The 16,925-nt window shown below is 37.9% G+C and overlaps 1 protein-coding gene across 1 annotated transcript in view; it reads left to right on the forward strand.

The window, feature by feature from the left end:
• Positions 1-981: 981 nt before the first annotated feature.
• The window catches only part of meis3 (myeloid ecotropic viral integration site 3), a 54,822-nt gene continuing 38,878 nt past the window's right edge, over positions 982-16,925 (forward strand). Inside the window, exons 1-2 of the mRNA XM_061918894.1 lie at positions 982-1,320; positions 1,455-1,544. Coding sequence (XP_061774878.1) covers positions 1,533-1,544 — 12 coding nt within the window. The 5' untranslated portion in view covers positions 982-1,320; positions 1,455-1,532. The remainder of the gene's footprint in view (positions 1,321-1,454; positions 1,545-16,925) is intronic.

Below are 16,925 nucleotides of genomic sequence, written 5' to 3' on the forward strand. Positions count from 1 at the left end.
AACATGACCAAAACAAAACATGAACCATAAGCGTGACATATCCATCCATCCATCCATTTCCTACCGCTTATTCCCTTTTGGGGTCGCGGGGGGCGCTGGCGCCTATCTCACCTACAATCGGGCGGAAGGCGGGGTACACCCTGGACAAGTCACCACCTCATCGCAGGGCCAACACAGATAGACAGACAACATTCACACTCACATTCACACACTAGGGCCAATTTAGTGTTGCCAATCAACTTATCCCCAGGTGCATGTCTTTGGAAGTGGGAGGAAGCCGGAGTACCCGGAGGGAACCCACGCATTCACGGGGAGAACGTGCCAACTCCACACTGAAAGATCCCGAGCCTGGATTTGAACCCAGGACTGCAGGACCTTCGTGAGGCAGACACACTAACCCCTCTACCACCGTGAAGCCCCAGCGTGACATATATAAATCAAAATTCTCTCCATATGTACCCAGATATTTTCAAACTCACGGATCGGTTGATTGGCAACACTAAATTGGCCCTAGTGTGTGAATAAAAGTGTGAATGTTGTCTGTCTATCTGTGTTGGCCCTGTGATGAGGTGGCGACTTGTCCAGGGTGTACGCCGCCTTCCGTCCAATTGTAGCTCAGATAGGCGCGACCCCAAAAGGGAATAAGCGGTAGAGAATGGATGGATGGATGGATGACCCCGAACGGGACAAAAGGTAGGAAATGGATGGATGAATGAATTAAAAAAAAAACGCTGGTATCGATCCAATACGTGTATCGATATGATTGACGCCTGTATCGACCCTCCAGCCCACCCCTACTTGTAATTAAACTAAATGGGGCCCTCGAGCACACAAAAACAAGATCACGTCATTTTAATGTGATAATTGCATAAAAAACCGTTTGTAGAATTTAAGAGTTATCTTCGTGGAAATGCAGCAAATTAGTTTTTTTTTTTCAAAGAAGAAGAAGGTGGGGGTTTGTCTGCGTGATGAGGAGGAGGAGTAAAGGAGGCAGGGTAGGGGGAGCAAGAAGAGACCCCGTCGCGTTTTGACCCTCGGAAACCTTCCTGCACGCCGCCACCATCGTCACTCCTCCTCCTCCTCCTCCTCTTCTTCTTCTTCTTCTTCAGCCTGAAAAAAAAAACAAAAAAAACACCAGCGGTGACATTTTGCACTTTGCACGCGTGGACATTCGCCTTCTCTCCCGACCGCGTGTACCGAGCATCCCCCCCGACCGCTGCAGCAGCACACAGCCGCACGGAGAGGCGCTGCGGGCGGACGCGAGGAGCTGGAGGAAGCCGCCGCTCTCCGGACTTAACACTGGAACATATTTACGTTTAGGTGCGACATTTTGTAGTGCAGTCGGCCAATTATGGTGTAATAAAATCACCAGGATGCCTTATATCTATTTTTCATATTGCATGGTTAAAGAACATATATCAGTATTTTTGAAAACAACGTTACATCTTTTCCAGAGCACCGAGGCTGAGCTTGCTGGACTATAGCCGGGCAGAGCATCATCATCTCCTGGGAAGAACCGCCTGGCGAGTCGCATGGAGAAGAGGGTAAGTCGATGCTTTCTTTGTGTGCGTTTTTTTAATTTTATTTCATCACGTTTATGCGTTTTTGCACGAACACTTGAATGGGTTAAAAAACAACTACTAGGCTAATTATTAGTAAGGAGTTCACTTTTGCACAAACCTGCAGGCCCAGAAGGGTGCTGACCCAAGCTATTTGGGTGTTAAAGCAATGTTCATAAGTTGCAAAAAAAAAAAAAAAAGCACAGGCTTTTGAACTTTTAAGGGGCTATAGATTATCATTGGTGGAGGAGACTGTGGAGGTATTTGTGTGTTTGTTGGGTTTTTGGCACTGGAAATACATAATAGGGTTGTTGTGTCAATCTGAATGCACACAGGGGTTAGATAGTGCGGGTCATTAAGAGGAGGAGAGCAGAGGCGGCTCTTCAACTCAGTAAGTAGGTCAGTTTTTTTGCTACACTGATTCACAGGCATGGAGCAGGAGAAGTGGGGCTGCAGGCTGAGACCTCAGTGCAATTAGAGAAACACACACACACATACATATTTACACTGTGCGCTTGCATCCGAATTTGAAGATAATCATTGCAAGAAATTTCAAATCCAAAATAATGGTCATGTAAATTTGGGAAACTTGGTGGTTTCAAACACTGCACTTTTCTTATAGTTTTTTTTAAATTGTTTTTTATGTAAAACATTTGTGCACTTAAAATAATTTATGAAAACCAAGTCAATTACTTTTTACTTTTTAATACATGTCATAAATATTTAATTTTATACTTGTGCATTCATTTGGGGGGAAAAACTCACCAACTGAGTTGTAAAATAACTTTTTCTGTAATATTACTTAATACATATATTACAACTAAAATAAAAACATATATGATAAAACAATGCAAATAAATAATTATGGTTGAGTAATTTCTAACGATAATTAAACATCTTAGAAGTCTCAAATACAGTTAAATACACTTTTACATTTTTTCAAGAACTTTGTTTTGATTGTACTATTAAAACGTGCATGCAATATAGTCTTTTAATGTGCAAAATAAAAGAAAGTTACTTAAAGTTGAATGACTCTATAGGCCTTTATATATATATATATATATATATATATATATATATATATATATATATATATATATGTATATATATATATATATATATATATATATATATATATATATATATATATATGTATATATATATATATATATATATATATATATATATATATATATATATATATATATATATATATATATATATATACATATTAAAAAAAAAGAAAATTACATGCTGTAACAAAGGGTGTTCTTGCCACCTGAAGCCTATTTACCAGCTCCGGGACTTAAAAAGGGGGAAATCCGCGGAATTTGTCATCTCTCACAATGCGCTTTGATCGTCTTGACGCACAGAAACCTGATCCTGGTCCGTGCGTAAATAGAGACGCGCAATCCGATAGCGGCGATTGTGTTAATAGCCAGCCTCCAAAAAACTAGAAGGTGTCCCAGAGACCAGGGCCTCAGAGCAGGTGCTTTCTGCTCCCGGTGGCCACATGGGACGATATGAAACAATTTGATAAGCCGTTTAGGACAGTGCATTGGTTTCTCCAAAGTGAGACCTCCAGGGGTCCTGCAGAACTTGAAGGGGCGGTGCAGAAATTCAAAATAGGTATAATTCAATATAATGGGCACCTGTGCAGGCTTCTCTAGTTTGCATTATAAGTCATATTATGATCCTTGGGTCTTTTTTTATATGCACTGTCCAAAATAAACATGTATCTCTTGGTGTCAACTAAAGGTAACCAAAATGTTAGAAACATCCCTAATTTCTATACCTCTGCACTAACATAAACATGTTCTGAACATGAGCATCCCTCTGTTAGTGTCGGTATTGCACAGGTGTCCAAAGTGTGGAATTTTTTTTTTATTTACAGTTAAAAAAAAGACATTTGAGCAAACACAAAAAACAAACAAAATCAACAGCACAAATGGAAAAAAAGTGCAAAAAGACATAATGTAACAACGTTTTTAAAATGTGATTACTAATAGCTGCATGGGTTGGATTTAGCTTCTTTAAAACATAAAAAAATATACAAAATATCTTAATTTATTGATTTTTCTTTATCCTTGCTGCAAACAAGTTTGGACACCCGTGTTTTATTGGACCTTCTGTAAACATATTAACACAAAACACTTTTTTTTGCATCTGTTCTTATGTCACATCTGGGTTAGGTTGGATGATATTGTTGGTACATGTAAAACTGGATTATCCAAAGTGCGGCCCACTTGCAAATTTAGTTTTTTTAACCCACAGCACATTGTAACAACACAATTAAATAAAACAAAACCGTAAAAAAGGATGAAGAAATTAGACAAAAGTTCAGATGTTGACACTAATTACTTTCTTAACATATCTGCATGGAGTGGTTTTAGACCTTTTTGTAAAAACAGTAAAATTAAAAAAAAAAACAGTTGGATGGTGTGTTGTTGTTTTAGCTTGGTTAGGTTGGATGTTATTTTTTATGTGCCGTATGTAAAACAGCAGTGTCCAAAGTATGGCCCACTTGCCATTTATGGCCCACGGCCAATCATTTTTTTGACCCATGACACATTCTAACAACACAATTAAACAACAACAACAAACTACAACAAAAACAGGGAAAACAAGAGGAAATGTGGACACCCATTATCTTCTTACTGTGTGGAACAATTTCCCTTATGGATCATTAAAGTTTGTCTAAGTCTTACTGTAACGTCTTATCATATCAGCATGAGTTGGTTTTAGAGTTTTTAAAAACAATATAGATAATCAAAAACGTTATTGAATGTTGTGTTGTGGTACAAATATGAACACAAATCAACACAAAACATTCTCTTTTGCATCTATCCTTATGTTAGTTGGGTTAGGCTGGATTTTATGTGTAAAATAAATGTTGTCTGTGTTGGCCCTGTGATGAGGTGGAGACTTGTCCAGGGTGTACGCCGCCTTTTGCCCGAGTGCAGCTGAGATGGGCTCCAGCACCCCCCGCCACAACGAACGGGACAAGCAGTAGAAATGGATGGATGTAAAAGAGTGTGCGGCCCCACTTGTCATTTGTAGCCCACGGCCAATTATTGCTTTTGACCCACGACTTACCCCCACAACACAATTAAACAACAACAACAACAACAACAACAACAAAAAACTGCAGCAAAAATGGAGAAAACGTCAAAATGTTCATATGTTAATACTAATTAATACTAATAACAAAACACTGTAGAAATGCAAAATACTGTATATTGTACAGTATTTTGTATTTCTACAGTGTTTTGTGTATTGTACAGGATTTCTTGTTATTTTTATTGGATAGTAGTCTGTTTATTTCAATTGTTAGTTCAATTGTGTTATTTATTTTACCCCATATTTGTTCCCACAACCGCACCTTAAGTTGGAGTCTTTAATCTCGTTATATGCAAATATAATGACAATAAAGTCTATTGTATTCTAATTACCTACTAATGGAAAAATTTTAGCATATCTGCATAGGCTGGTTTTATACTATTTCAAAACAGTGAAGATAATAAAAAATTGAAGCTTAAAGTTTGTCTAAATCTTACTGTAACGTCTTATCATATCAGCATTAGGTGGTTTTAGAGTTTTTAAAAACAATATAGATAATCAAAAACGTTATAGGATGTTGTGTTGTTGTACAAATATAAACATAAATCAACACAATAACACTTTTTTTTGCGTCTGTCCCTATATTAGCTTGGTTAGGTTATATGTTATTGTCAAAATACGCAAAACAAGAGTGTCCAAAGCGTGGCCTGCTTGCCATTTGCGGACCGCAGTTTATTATTATTATTTTAGTATTTCTCTAATAACACAATTAAACCCCCCAAAATTCAGCAAAAATATGGAAAAAAAAGAGTTAAATAGTTCAAACTTTAATACTAATTATTAAATACCTAACGTCTTAGCATATCTGCATTGGTTGGTTCCAGACTGTTTTGAAACAGCAAATAGGATAAAACACTTATTGGATGTGTTATTGTACAATTATGAACACAAATCCACACAAAAATACTTTTATTGCATCTGTCCCTTTGTTAGCTGGTTTAGGTTGGATGAATAGAATAGAATAGAATAAAATAGAATATATCTTTATTGTCATTGTACAACGAAATTGTAAGCAAAACTAATTTAGTGCAAATTCATATTAACACATAAAACATAGATTAAAATATACGTAAAAATACCAAGCACACAGCTCACATAATTAATAATAAATATTGTCAATATTTGTAAAACAGGAGTGTCCAAAGTATGACCCGCTTGCCATTTGCGGCCCACAGTTAATTGTTTTTATTATTTATTTAACAACACATTTAAACCTAAAAGAAAATACGGCGAAAATGGGGGGAAAAAAGAGCGTTAAAATTAAATTGTTAATACCAATTGTCTCCTGTCTTCGCATATCTGCATAGGTTAGTTTTAGACTGTTTTAAAATATTATTGATCAGCAAAACCTGAATTGGATGCCGTGTTGTACAAATATAAACACAAATCAACACAGAAAAAGACTCTTTTTGCATCTATCCCTATGTAAGCTGGTTTAATTGGATGTTATTATGTATTATATGTACAACAGGAGTGTCCAAAGTGTGGCCCGCTTGCCATTTGCAGCCCACAGCTTTAATAGCACATAACATGAAATACAAAAAAAATAAAATAAAACAAAAGTAAAGTTAAAAAAAAAAGAAAAAAAAAAGGAAAGTATGCAAAGCAGGGATGTCCAAAGTACGTCCTTGGGACCTTTTTTGGCTGGTTCGTATGTTCTAAAAATACAGTTAAGGACTTTTTGTTCACATCAGAACGGTACAAAGAGGATAAAAACAATTGGGAAAAAGTTAGCATACATGTATAGCCTGCATATGCTAACCTAGATCGCCCAGTGGTTCTCAACCTTTTTTCAGTGATGTACCCCCTGTGAACATTTTTTTAATTCAAGTACCCCCTAATCAGAGCAAAGCATTTCTGGTTGAAAAAAAGAGTTAAAGAAGTAAAATACAGCACTATGTCATCAGTTTCTGATTTATTAAATTGTATAACGGTGCAAAATAATTGCTCATTTGTAGTGGTCTTTCTTGAACTATTTGGAAAAAAAGATATAAAAATAACTAAAAACTTGTTTAAAAATAAAAAAGTGATTCAATTATAAATAAGGGTTTCTACACATAGAAGTAATCATCAACTTAAAGTGCCCTCTTTGGGGATTGTAATAGAGATCCATCTGGATCCATTAACTTAATTCTAAACATTTCTTCACAAAAAAATAAATCTTTAACATCAATATTTATGGAACATGTCCACAAAAAAATCTAGCTGTCATCACTGAATATTGCATTGTTGTATTTCTTTTCACAGTTCATGAACTTACATTCATATTTTGTTGAAGTATTATTCCATAAATATATTTATAAAACATTTTTGAATTGTTGCTATTTTTAGAATATTAAAAAAAACTCTCACATACCCCTTGGCATACCTTCAAGTACCCCCAGGGGTACGCGTACCCACATGTGAGAACCACTGGCCTAAACAATGTATTATAACCACACCCATGAATTTTTACTTTTACATCCGTCTTATGGAAAATAATTTAAAAAAAGGAGTGTTTGTAGTACTTCTTGATGTCAGATCATAGTTATTTACTTGAATTATTGAAATTAAAAAGTATTCCAAACTGTGAATTAGTTGTTAAATGATTTCATGACAACAGGACATTACTGTTAGCTACCATAAGTGATCAATTCAATCAATCAATTATTTTTATTGTCATTGTCATAATAACACTTAAGTCTTGGACTGGACTCTCACGGTTGTGTTGGATCCACTATGGATTGAACTTTCACAGTATCATGTTAGACCCGCTCGACATCCATTGCTTTCGGTCCCCTAAGGGGGTGTGGGGGGGGTTTGCCCTTATGTGTGGTCCTCTCCAAGGTTTCTCAAAGTCATCATTGTCACTGTCACCGACGAAATGTATGCTCCAGTATAATGATGACAATTGTTACGTAAACTGGCTGTAAAAACACAAGTGAAGGGGATTTATGTCGAAATGTTGATACAATGTTGATATTTGTGAAGTATTTCCTTCAGTATCACGTTTTAATATTGCAAATTTTCAAACTCTTTCTACAAGTAACTCCAGTTGTATTTGTATTTTTTACACCGTAAAATCTACATTGGTTTTTACAGTGCAATACTGTAAATGAAAAAAAAGGACATTAGTGATATTTTCATGGTAAAATTCTGGGCACTGAGCTGCCAGTTTTTTTTACTATAAAATCTACAATCATTGTTTTTACAGTACAGTCCTGTAAATGGAAAAACATCAACATTGTAATTTTTATGGTGAAATTTCGGCGACTAAGTTTTAATTTCCGTAAAATCTAGAATTGTTTTTTTACAGACTGCGTTACGGGAAATGGAAAAACAGTACCACTTCCATTTTTATGGTAAAATTCTGGCGACTGAGCTGCCAGTTTTTTTTATTGTAAAATCTGACTCTTTGTTTGCTTACAGGAAGTTGCTCTTTGTGGTTGTGTGTATATTGTGTTATTGTGTGAATGTTCCCAAACATTCACACAAAATTCATCTATTTTTATTATCATTGTTCTTTTCCAGATTTTGACGTGCTTTACATTCCACATTTTTCCTCCGTTTTAAACTGTTCCAACTTCAAACTGTTCAGCCCATTCGGGAATCGTGGGCTTTCCCTTAAAAAATTCCAAAACTTCCCAGATTTCCCAGAACTCCAGGTTTTTCGGGACATTTTTCCGATTGAAAATCAATTGGCCATTTTTCACATATATTTCCACATTTTTCAACCGATTCAAACCATTCCAATCATCCTGGACATTCAAACTATAATTTTTCCAAGTTCAAAGAAATTCCAGGAATTCCCGTTTTTTCAAACCCTTTTTGACCCTTTTTTCTGGCGACTACTCCTTCCACATTTATCAACCCACTTCAACCGTTCCACCGTCCAACATTCCTCTTAATCAGGACAAAAAAGTTTGTTGTACAAAAGTTGTTTTTCGAGCTGGAAAATTTCCCGTTTTTCCTGAAATTACAGGAATTCCTTAATATCATTACTCAATTAAAAATGTTACTACTTCAACTTTTTTCGGCCGATTTCAAAAATTCCAACTCCAACCATTTCAACTCATTCACAACAGTCAAGTTTTTTACTATTTTCCCAAAAAATTCCAGCTTTTCCGTAAATGCTCAAATTTCGGGGAAATTTTCCATTGAAAAGAATGGAACGTTTTTCAAAGTTTCACAACTCGCACAGTTTTCATCTGATTCAAACTGTTCCAACTTCAAAATATTCAGCCTGTTCAAGAATGATGTGCTCTACGTCAACAATTATAAAACAATTCCAGGATTTCAGTTCAACGTCAGCATTGGAGCATTCACATGCAATTCCTTCAGGAATTGCCTCATTTAGTTGTCGTTATTGTTCATTATAGTGGCATTCATGAGTTTAAAACCCCTGGACGATGTTGAATAGAAACGTGTCAGTCCCTTAGATCAGTGTTTTTCAACCTTTCGATTCAGATGTTATCAGACACATTTACGAGGATAATTCTGGAACATCCCTTATCTGCTTATTGTGTTACTAGTGTTTTAGTGAGATTATATGGAACCTGAAAGTTGAAGGGGTGTGGCCACGGGTGTGGCGACCGCCAGTGTCTCCGGTGGGAGGAGGTAATTGTCCGCAGCTGCAGGAGGACGCAAGCTCCGCTCATGTCTACGGTCAGAGTCGACTTATTAGCACAACAAGGCACATTTTTTTCATAAAAAATCAGACAGCACACCACTAACAGAAAAGGTAAAAAAATTAAACTCCACCAGGTCGTCGTGCCTTATATTGAGTTTGTTGGTGTTTTCCTGTGTGTAGTTCTTTAGTTCTGGTTATTTTAGTAGCTCTTCCTGTTTTGTTGGTGTATTCCTATAGCAGTTTCATGTCTTCTTTTGAGCGCTAGTCCGCGCACCTGCTTTGTGTTAGCAAGCAACGCTATTTAGGTTGTTGCCATCCTTTTTTGTGTTGACATTGTTGATTGTCATGTCATGAACGGATGTACTTTGTGGATGCCGTAAGTTTTTGCTGTCGTCCAGTATTCTGTTTCTGTTTACTTTGTAGCCCGTTCAGTTTTACTTTCGTTTTGCATTGGCATTGCTTTTTCCTTTCGTTCATTTTTGGTTTAAGCATTACATACCTTTTTACCTGCACGCGGTCTCCCGCTGTGGTCTGCATATTGGGATCACAACAAAGCATCCTCGTCTCACCCAACACATTCCGACTTTTACAAAGCAATTAAAGGCCTACTGAAATGAGATTTTCTTATTTAAATGGGGATAGCAGGTCCATTCTATGTGTCATACTTGATCATTTCACGATGTTGCCATATTTTTGCTGAAAGGATTTAGTAGAGAACATCCACGATAAATTTTGCAACTTTTGGTCGCTAATAAAAAAGCCTTGCCTTTACCGGAAGTAGCAGATGATGTGCGCGTGACGTCACTGGTTGTAGAGTTCCTCACATCCTCACATTGTTTACAATCATAGCCACCAGCAACGAAAGCGATTCGGACCGAAAAAGCGATGATTTCCCCATTAATTTGAGCGAGGATGAAAGATTTGTGGATGAGGATAGTGAGAGTGAAGGACTAGAAAAAAAAAATAGGCGAGCGCAGTGGGAGCGATTCAAATGTTATCAGACACATTTACGGGGATAATTCTGGAACATCCCTTATCTGCTTATTGTGTTACTAGTGTTTTAGTGAGATTATATGGTACCTGAAATTTGGAGGGGTGTGGCCACGGGTGTGGCGACCGCCAGTGTCTCCGGTGGGAGGAGGTAATCGTTCGCAGCTGCAGGAGGACGCAAGCTCCGCTCATGTCTACGGTAAGAGCCGACTTATTAGCACAATTTTCTCACCGAAACCTGCCGGTTGACACGTGGTCGGGAACCATGTTCGCTTGACCGCTCTGTTCCATTGTAAAGCTTCACCTTCGGGAATGTAAACAAGGAAACACCGACTGTGTTTGTGTGGCTAAAGGCAGCTGCAATACACCGCTTCCCACCTCCATCTTTCTACTTTGTAGTCTCCATTATTAATTGAATAAATTGCAAAAGATTCAGCAACACAGATATCCAGAATACTGTGTAATTATGCGATGAAAAGAGACGACTTTTAGCCGTGAGCGGTGCTGGGAGAACATGTCCGCTACCACCGGTGACGTCAAGCGCACGCGTCATCATTCCGCGACGTTTTCAACAGGATACTTCGCGGGAAATTTAAAATTGCAATTTAGTAAACTAAAAAGGCCATATCGGCATGTGTTGCAATGTTAAAATTTCATCATTGATATATAAACTATCAGACTGCGTGGTGGGTAGTAGTGGGTTTCAGTAGGCCTTTAACTACCTGCTTCCACCTACTGACATAGAGTATTACGTGGTTACTAGGGCTGTGAATCATTGGGTGTCCCACGATTCGATTCAGTATCGATTCTTGCGGTCACGATTCGATAATATATCGATTTTTTCGATTCGATTCTTGATTCAAAAACGATATTTTTCCGATTCAAAACGATTCTGTATTCATTCAATACATAGGATTTCAGCAGGATCTACCCCAGTCTGCTGACATGCCAGGAGAGTAGTAGATTTAAAAAAAAAAAAAGCTTTTATAATTGTAAAGGACAATGTTTTATCAACTGATTGCAATAATGTAAATTTGTTTTAACTATTAAACAAACCAAAAATATGACTTATTTTATCTTTGTGAAAACATTGGACACAGTGTGTTGTCAAGCTTATGAGATGCTATGCAAGTGTAAGCCACTGTGACACTATTGTTCTTTTTTATTATTTTTACAAATGTCTAATGATAATGTCAGTGAGGGATTTTTAATCACTGCTATGCTGAAATTATAATTAATATTGATACTGTTGTTGATAATATTCATTTTTGTTTTATTACTTTTGGTTTGTTCTGTGTCGTGTTTGTGTCTTCTCCCAATTGCTCTGTTTATTGCAGTTCTGAGTGTTGCTGGGTCAGGTTTGGTTTTGGAATTGGATTGCATTGTTATGGTATTGCTGTGTAGTGGTTTGTTAGATTGATTTAAAAAAAATGAGAATCGATTCTGAATCGCACAACGTAAACGATTCGATTCGTATTTGAATCGATTTTTTCCCACGCCCCTAGTGGTTACCCTGCCGAGTTCTACACAGCACAGACACTAAGCACAGACACTAAGCAACGGCACATTTTTTGCAGATTATAATTATTAATTTGCAAAAAATATTTTTTGGACCAATTAGGTTAAGGTGCATTATATCTCACGGCACACAGTGGTTGAAAAACACTGCCTTAGATATGTTCCCTCAAGGAAATGCAGGTTCTAGTAACAGCAACACCATATGCAGTATGAGGATAATAATTAATAGTATAAATTGTTTGCTCACGCTGTTTATTGCTTGGTTTGAGTGTGGTTGGGGTAGAATCCGACAAAGCGTAGGTTGCGCTTGGCTTCACTGGGACTACGGTGGGAGACGAGGAAGGTTAATAAAGATACAATGTTATGCAGAGGTGTACTTATAACAATTTTATAGACAAACTATACTATTTATAGTCGCATTGGAGGGAGCGCAAAATATTTTCTTCCGTAACAGAATGTAACTGAGGAGCACTTCAGTGTGAAAAGTCACACACCGGTGTGGTAAATCATAACCCTTGTGGCCGTCCATCACGGACCTAAACTACACCGAGCGGATCATAACTTTTACGGCGTGTTTAAAATAACGCTGTCGTATAGAAGAATGCGTCCGCTGTAGCCGCCGCCTGTCGGTTTTGTTGTGATCCCGGTGGCCCTGCGGGACTGCGACAGGAGTCCCTTTTAATCCTGCAGAAAGGCAAGCAGGAGCAGATCTGCTGACCTGAGAAGCTGCAGTGGAGCGCCAATCAGCTCGCTAACACTAGCAGAGGTGGGCTGCCACATGTTTATTGATGATGCTTTGTGTGCAAGTGCTGCTAAGGGGAGGCTTGGCTCTGGAACCGTGTGTGTGTGTGTGTGTGTGTGTGTGTGTGTGTGTCCACCACGGGTGTCTGAATCATCACATTAAAGGGTGTGATAGCAGACCTCGGTGAGGCAGTTACAGCAGGTTTTGAAACCTGAGAGTTGTTTCCCGTTGGAACTAAACAACACACCAGGGTTTATTATTGATGCTGCGTGCACAAGCAGCACTAATATGTCCACGTGGGCTCAATTCACTGAGGCATAGATAAAAAGCAAACGCTAACAAGGTAATATAGCTGACTCAATAAGTCATTTTTCCCCCCCCTGCATTTATTTGTTTTCTTTTGTCTGTTACACCAAAAAGAGTGTTTTAAAAAGAGTTTTTTAAAGTGGAGATTATGGAGGTCAATGTGTGCTTTTTTTTTTCGACACTGAATTTACGTAACTGAATTTCTTGCATTGGAATTTTGGAAACTGAATTTTTATTGGTAATTATGCTGACAATTTCATTCAAAACAAAGTGGAAGATCCACTTCTTGTAAGTTAAGACTGAAGCCATCGACCTTGTTTTAGAACCAGCCCAGGGTTTCTGCAGGTAATTAAAAGCATTAAAAGGGATTTTTCTAAATTTAAGGCCTCAAATGGCATTAAAAAGCATGAAATACAATACCCGAAGACATTTAAAAAAATGTCATACAATTTTTATTGGCAACAAAAAAGACAACAAAACAAACCACTCCATCATTTTTTCCATTTGGGGGAAAAACTGCACTTTAGGATGTTCAATATTTTTTGAAGTTCAATTTTTGCTAACAAATATTGAGAGTCCTTTTAATTTTGATCAGGTTTTTACCTTTCAATTACAATAGTACTAAAATACCACAGTAATTAACCTTATTTATTGCATTTGAAAAAGTTTCCATCCATCCATTTTCTACCGCGTATTCCCTTTTGGGGTCGCGGAGGGCGTTGACACCTATCTCAGCTATAATCGGGCGGAAGGCGGCGTACACCCTGGACAAGTCCCCACCTCATCGCAGGGCCAACACAGATAGACAGACAACATTCACACTCACATTCACACACTAGGGCCAATTTAGTGTTGCCAATCAACCTATCCCCAGGTGCATGTCTTTGGAGGTGGGAGGGAGCCGGAGTACCCGGAGGGAACCCACGCATTCACGGGGAGAACATGCAAACTCCACACAATGATCCTGAGCCCGGGATTGAACCCAGGACTGCAGGACCTCCGTATTGTGAGCCAGACGCACTAACCCCTCGTCTTGATTACATGAGTGCTTAATTTGGCCGTAGTTGAACTTTTAATTATTCAACATTATCATTGTCAAATGCTTATAATTGTGTCTATAAACACCATTATATGCTTTTGACAATAGATAAAGATCTGCAGTCGGACATGGGCATTACATTTCCATCCATCCATCCATTTCTACCGCTTATTCCCTTTCGGGGTCGCGGGGGGCGCTGGCGCCTATCTCAGCTACAATCGGGCGGAAGGCGGGGTACACCCTGGACAAGTCGCCATCTCATCGCAGGGCCAACACAGATAGACAGACAACATTCACACACACATTCACACACTAGGGCCAATTTAGTGTTGCCAATCAACCTATCCCCAGGTGCATGTCTTTGGAGGTGGGAGGAAGCCGGAGTACCCGGACGGAACCCACGCATTCACGGGGAGAACATGCAAACTCCACACAGAAAGATCCCGAGCCTGGATTTGAACCCAGGACTGCAGGACCTTTGTATTGTGAGGCAGACGCACTAACCCCTCTGCCACCGTGAAGCCCGGGCATTCCATTTGTTTTAAGTTAAATTAGCATCAAATTATATTTGCTGACACCTGCAGAAACCCTGCAGCCTATGAGGTGTCAAGTGTGAAGTCTGGATTTTTATGCACTAAATTTTATAACACTGAATGTTTACAGACTGTATTTTTAGACCTTGGATTTTAAAACATGCATTTTGCTAACATTTTTTTAAATTAAATAGTCTGCATAATTTCATGTAAAAAATTTGTTCATAAAATTAAAACGCCAAAAATTCAGTTACATAAATTTAGTGTAAAAAAAAACAAAAAACATTTGTAATAAAAACACAAATTTACCTACTTAGGGTTTTTAAAAGTGAATTATTTTTTGCATTTTTAGGCCGCAGCTACATATACAGTATGTCAGTCCAATTTCACATTCTTTATTCGTTTGACAAAACCTTTATTTGGACCTCAAAGTGTGTATAACAGCCAAAAAGATGACACATAAACCAAGTGAACACTTGATTTTGTTATGTCACTGCAGATACTGACTCACACGCCTTGATTTTTGCTTTCATGTATTATTTAATGAGAAATTAAGACATCTCCCAATCACACATAGAAAAAACACAAATTCTAGGTCAGCTCTGACATGTAAATACAGTACTGAGCCAGCTCTTCTAAACCATTGCCTCTGCACTTTGGAGCTAACACAGCAATTAAATCATACAATTGTATATTTGGAGGAGTTATCAATTTGTTGTTACTCCAAAACAATACACAGGTGTTGCAAAAAACTAAACAAACATCAACTACTAAAATCATGGTCAACTTACAAACGTAATAACATTGAGTTGAATGATCTTTTCGCCTTTGCTTGCAATTAACAAGGTGGTTCTCAATTATTTTTCTGTGACTAATTTTTTCACCCCCCCATTATAATGTCTTTTTTTCTGTATGTTTCAAGATGGCTGTTTACTAAGACTAAATATGCTATTACTATATTGCCTCTCACGCCTCCTTTCCCCCGACACCTCACGCGTTTATTTATTTATCTGCATGTGTCAAGATATTTGAAGCTGCCCCACACACATATCACAGCACACCCCCGGGAGAGGGGTAGGGGGGCACTATTTGATTCTTTGTAGACATGGATATGTCTACAAAGGTATAATCAATTTATGTATGCAGTTAAAAATAAATAAATAAATATATATATATATATATATATATATATATATATATATATATATATATATATATATATATATATATATATATATATGGCCCCGTGATGGGGGTGGCGACTTGTCCAGGGTGTACGCCACCTTCCGCCCGATTGTAGCTGAGATAGGCACCAGCGACCCCCGGGACCCCAAAGGGAATAAGCAGTAGAAAATGGATGGATGGGTATACATATATATATGTATGCATATATATATATACACATATATGTATATATATATATATATATATATATATATACATACAGTGGGGCAAAAAAGTATTAGTCAGCCACCGATTGTGCAAGTTCTCCCACTTAAAATGATGACAGAGGTCTGTAATTTTTATCATAGGTACACTTCAATTGTGAGAGACAGAATGTGAAAAAAAAATCCAAGAATTCACATTGTAGGAATTTTAAAGAATTTATTTGTAAATTATGGTGGAAAATAAGTATTTGGTCAACCATTCAAAGCTCTCAATGATGGAAGGAGGTTTTGGCTCAAAATCTCACAATACATGGCCCCATTCATTCTTTCCTTAACACGGATCAATCGTCCTGTCCCCTTAGCAGAAAAACAGCCCCAAAGCATGATGTCTCCACCCCCATGCTTCACAGTAGGTATGGTGTTCTTGGGCTGCAACTCAGTATTCTTCTTCCTCCAAACACGACGAGTCGAGTTTATACCAAAATGGATACATGGATGATACAGCAGAGGATTGGGAGAATGTCATGTGGTCAGATGAAACCAAAATAGAACTTTTTGGTATAAACTCAACTTGTCGTGTTTGGAGGAAGGAAGAATACTGAGTTGCATCCCAAGAACACCACACCTACTGTGAAGCATGGGGGTGGAAACATCATGCTTTGGGGCTGTTTTTCTGCTAAGGGGACAGGACGATTGATCCGAGTGCAACTGGGTTAGGCTCCAGCAACCCCTGCAACCCACGAGAGGGAAAAGCGGTAGGAAATGGATGGATGGCTGGATTTTGAATCGAGAAACAATTCTGAATCGGATCGTTACTTCAAAGAGCATAACACTATTAACTATATTTGGTTGCGCCATCTTCCTGTTTATTCTCTGCTTGGAGTGAAAAGAGAAAGTAAAAATGAGTGCTACAGAGAGCAAGTAATTGTAGATAAAACAGGAAAAAGTCACCTCGACAGTGTGGCAGTTTTTAAATTTTTTTTCAACCCTCGTCTGTTCCCTTTTTGTATGTTGTATGGAAACTAGTATACCGTTAGTAATATAGTATTGCGGTACTAATGAATCAAAAACAGTACTATACTGTGTGAATTAGTGAATTATATTTATATAGCGCTTTTCTC

This window comes from Nerophis ophidion, linkage group LG13 (genome assembly GCF_033978795.1).
Source record: "Nerophis ophidion isolate RoL-2023_Sa linkage group LG13, RoL_Noph_v1.0, whole genome shotgun sequence".
Classification (NCBI taxonomy): domain Eukaryota; kingdom Metazoa; phylum Chordata; class Actinopteri; order Syngnathiformes; family Syngnathidae; genus Nerophis; species Nerophis ophidion.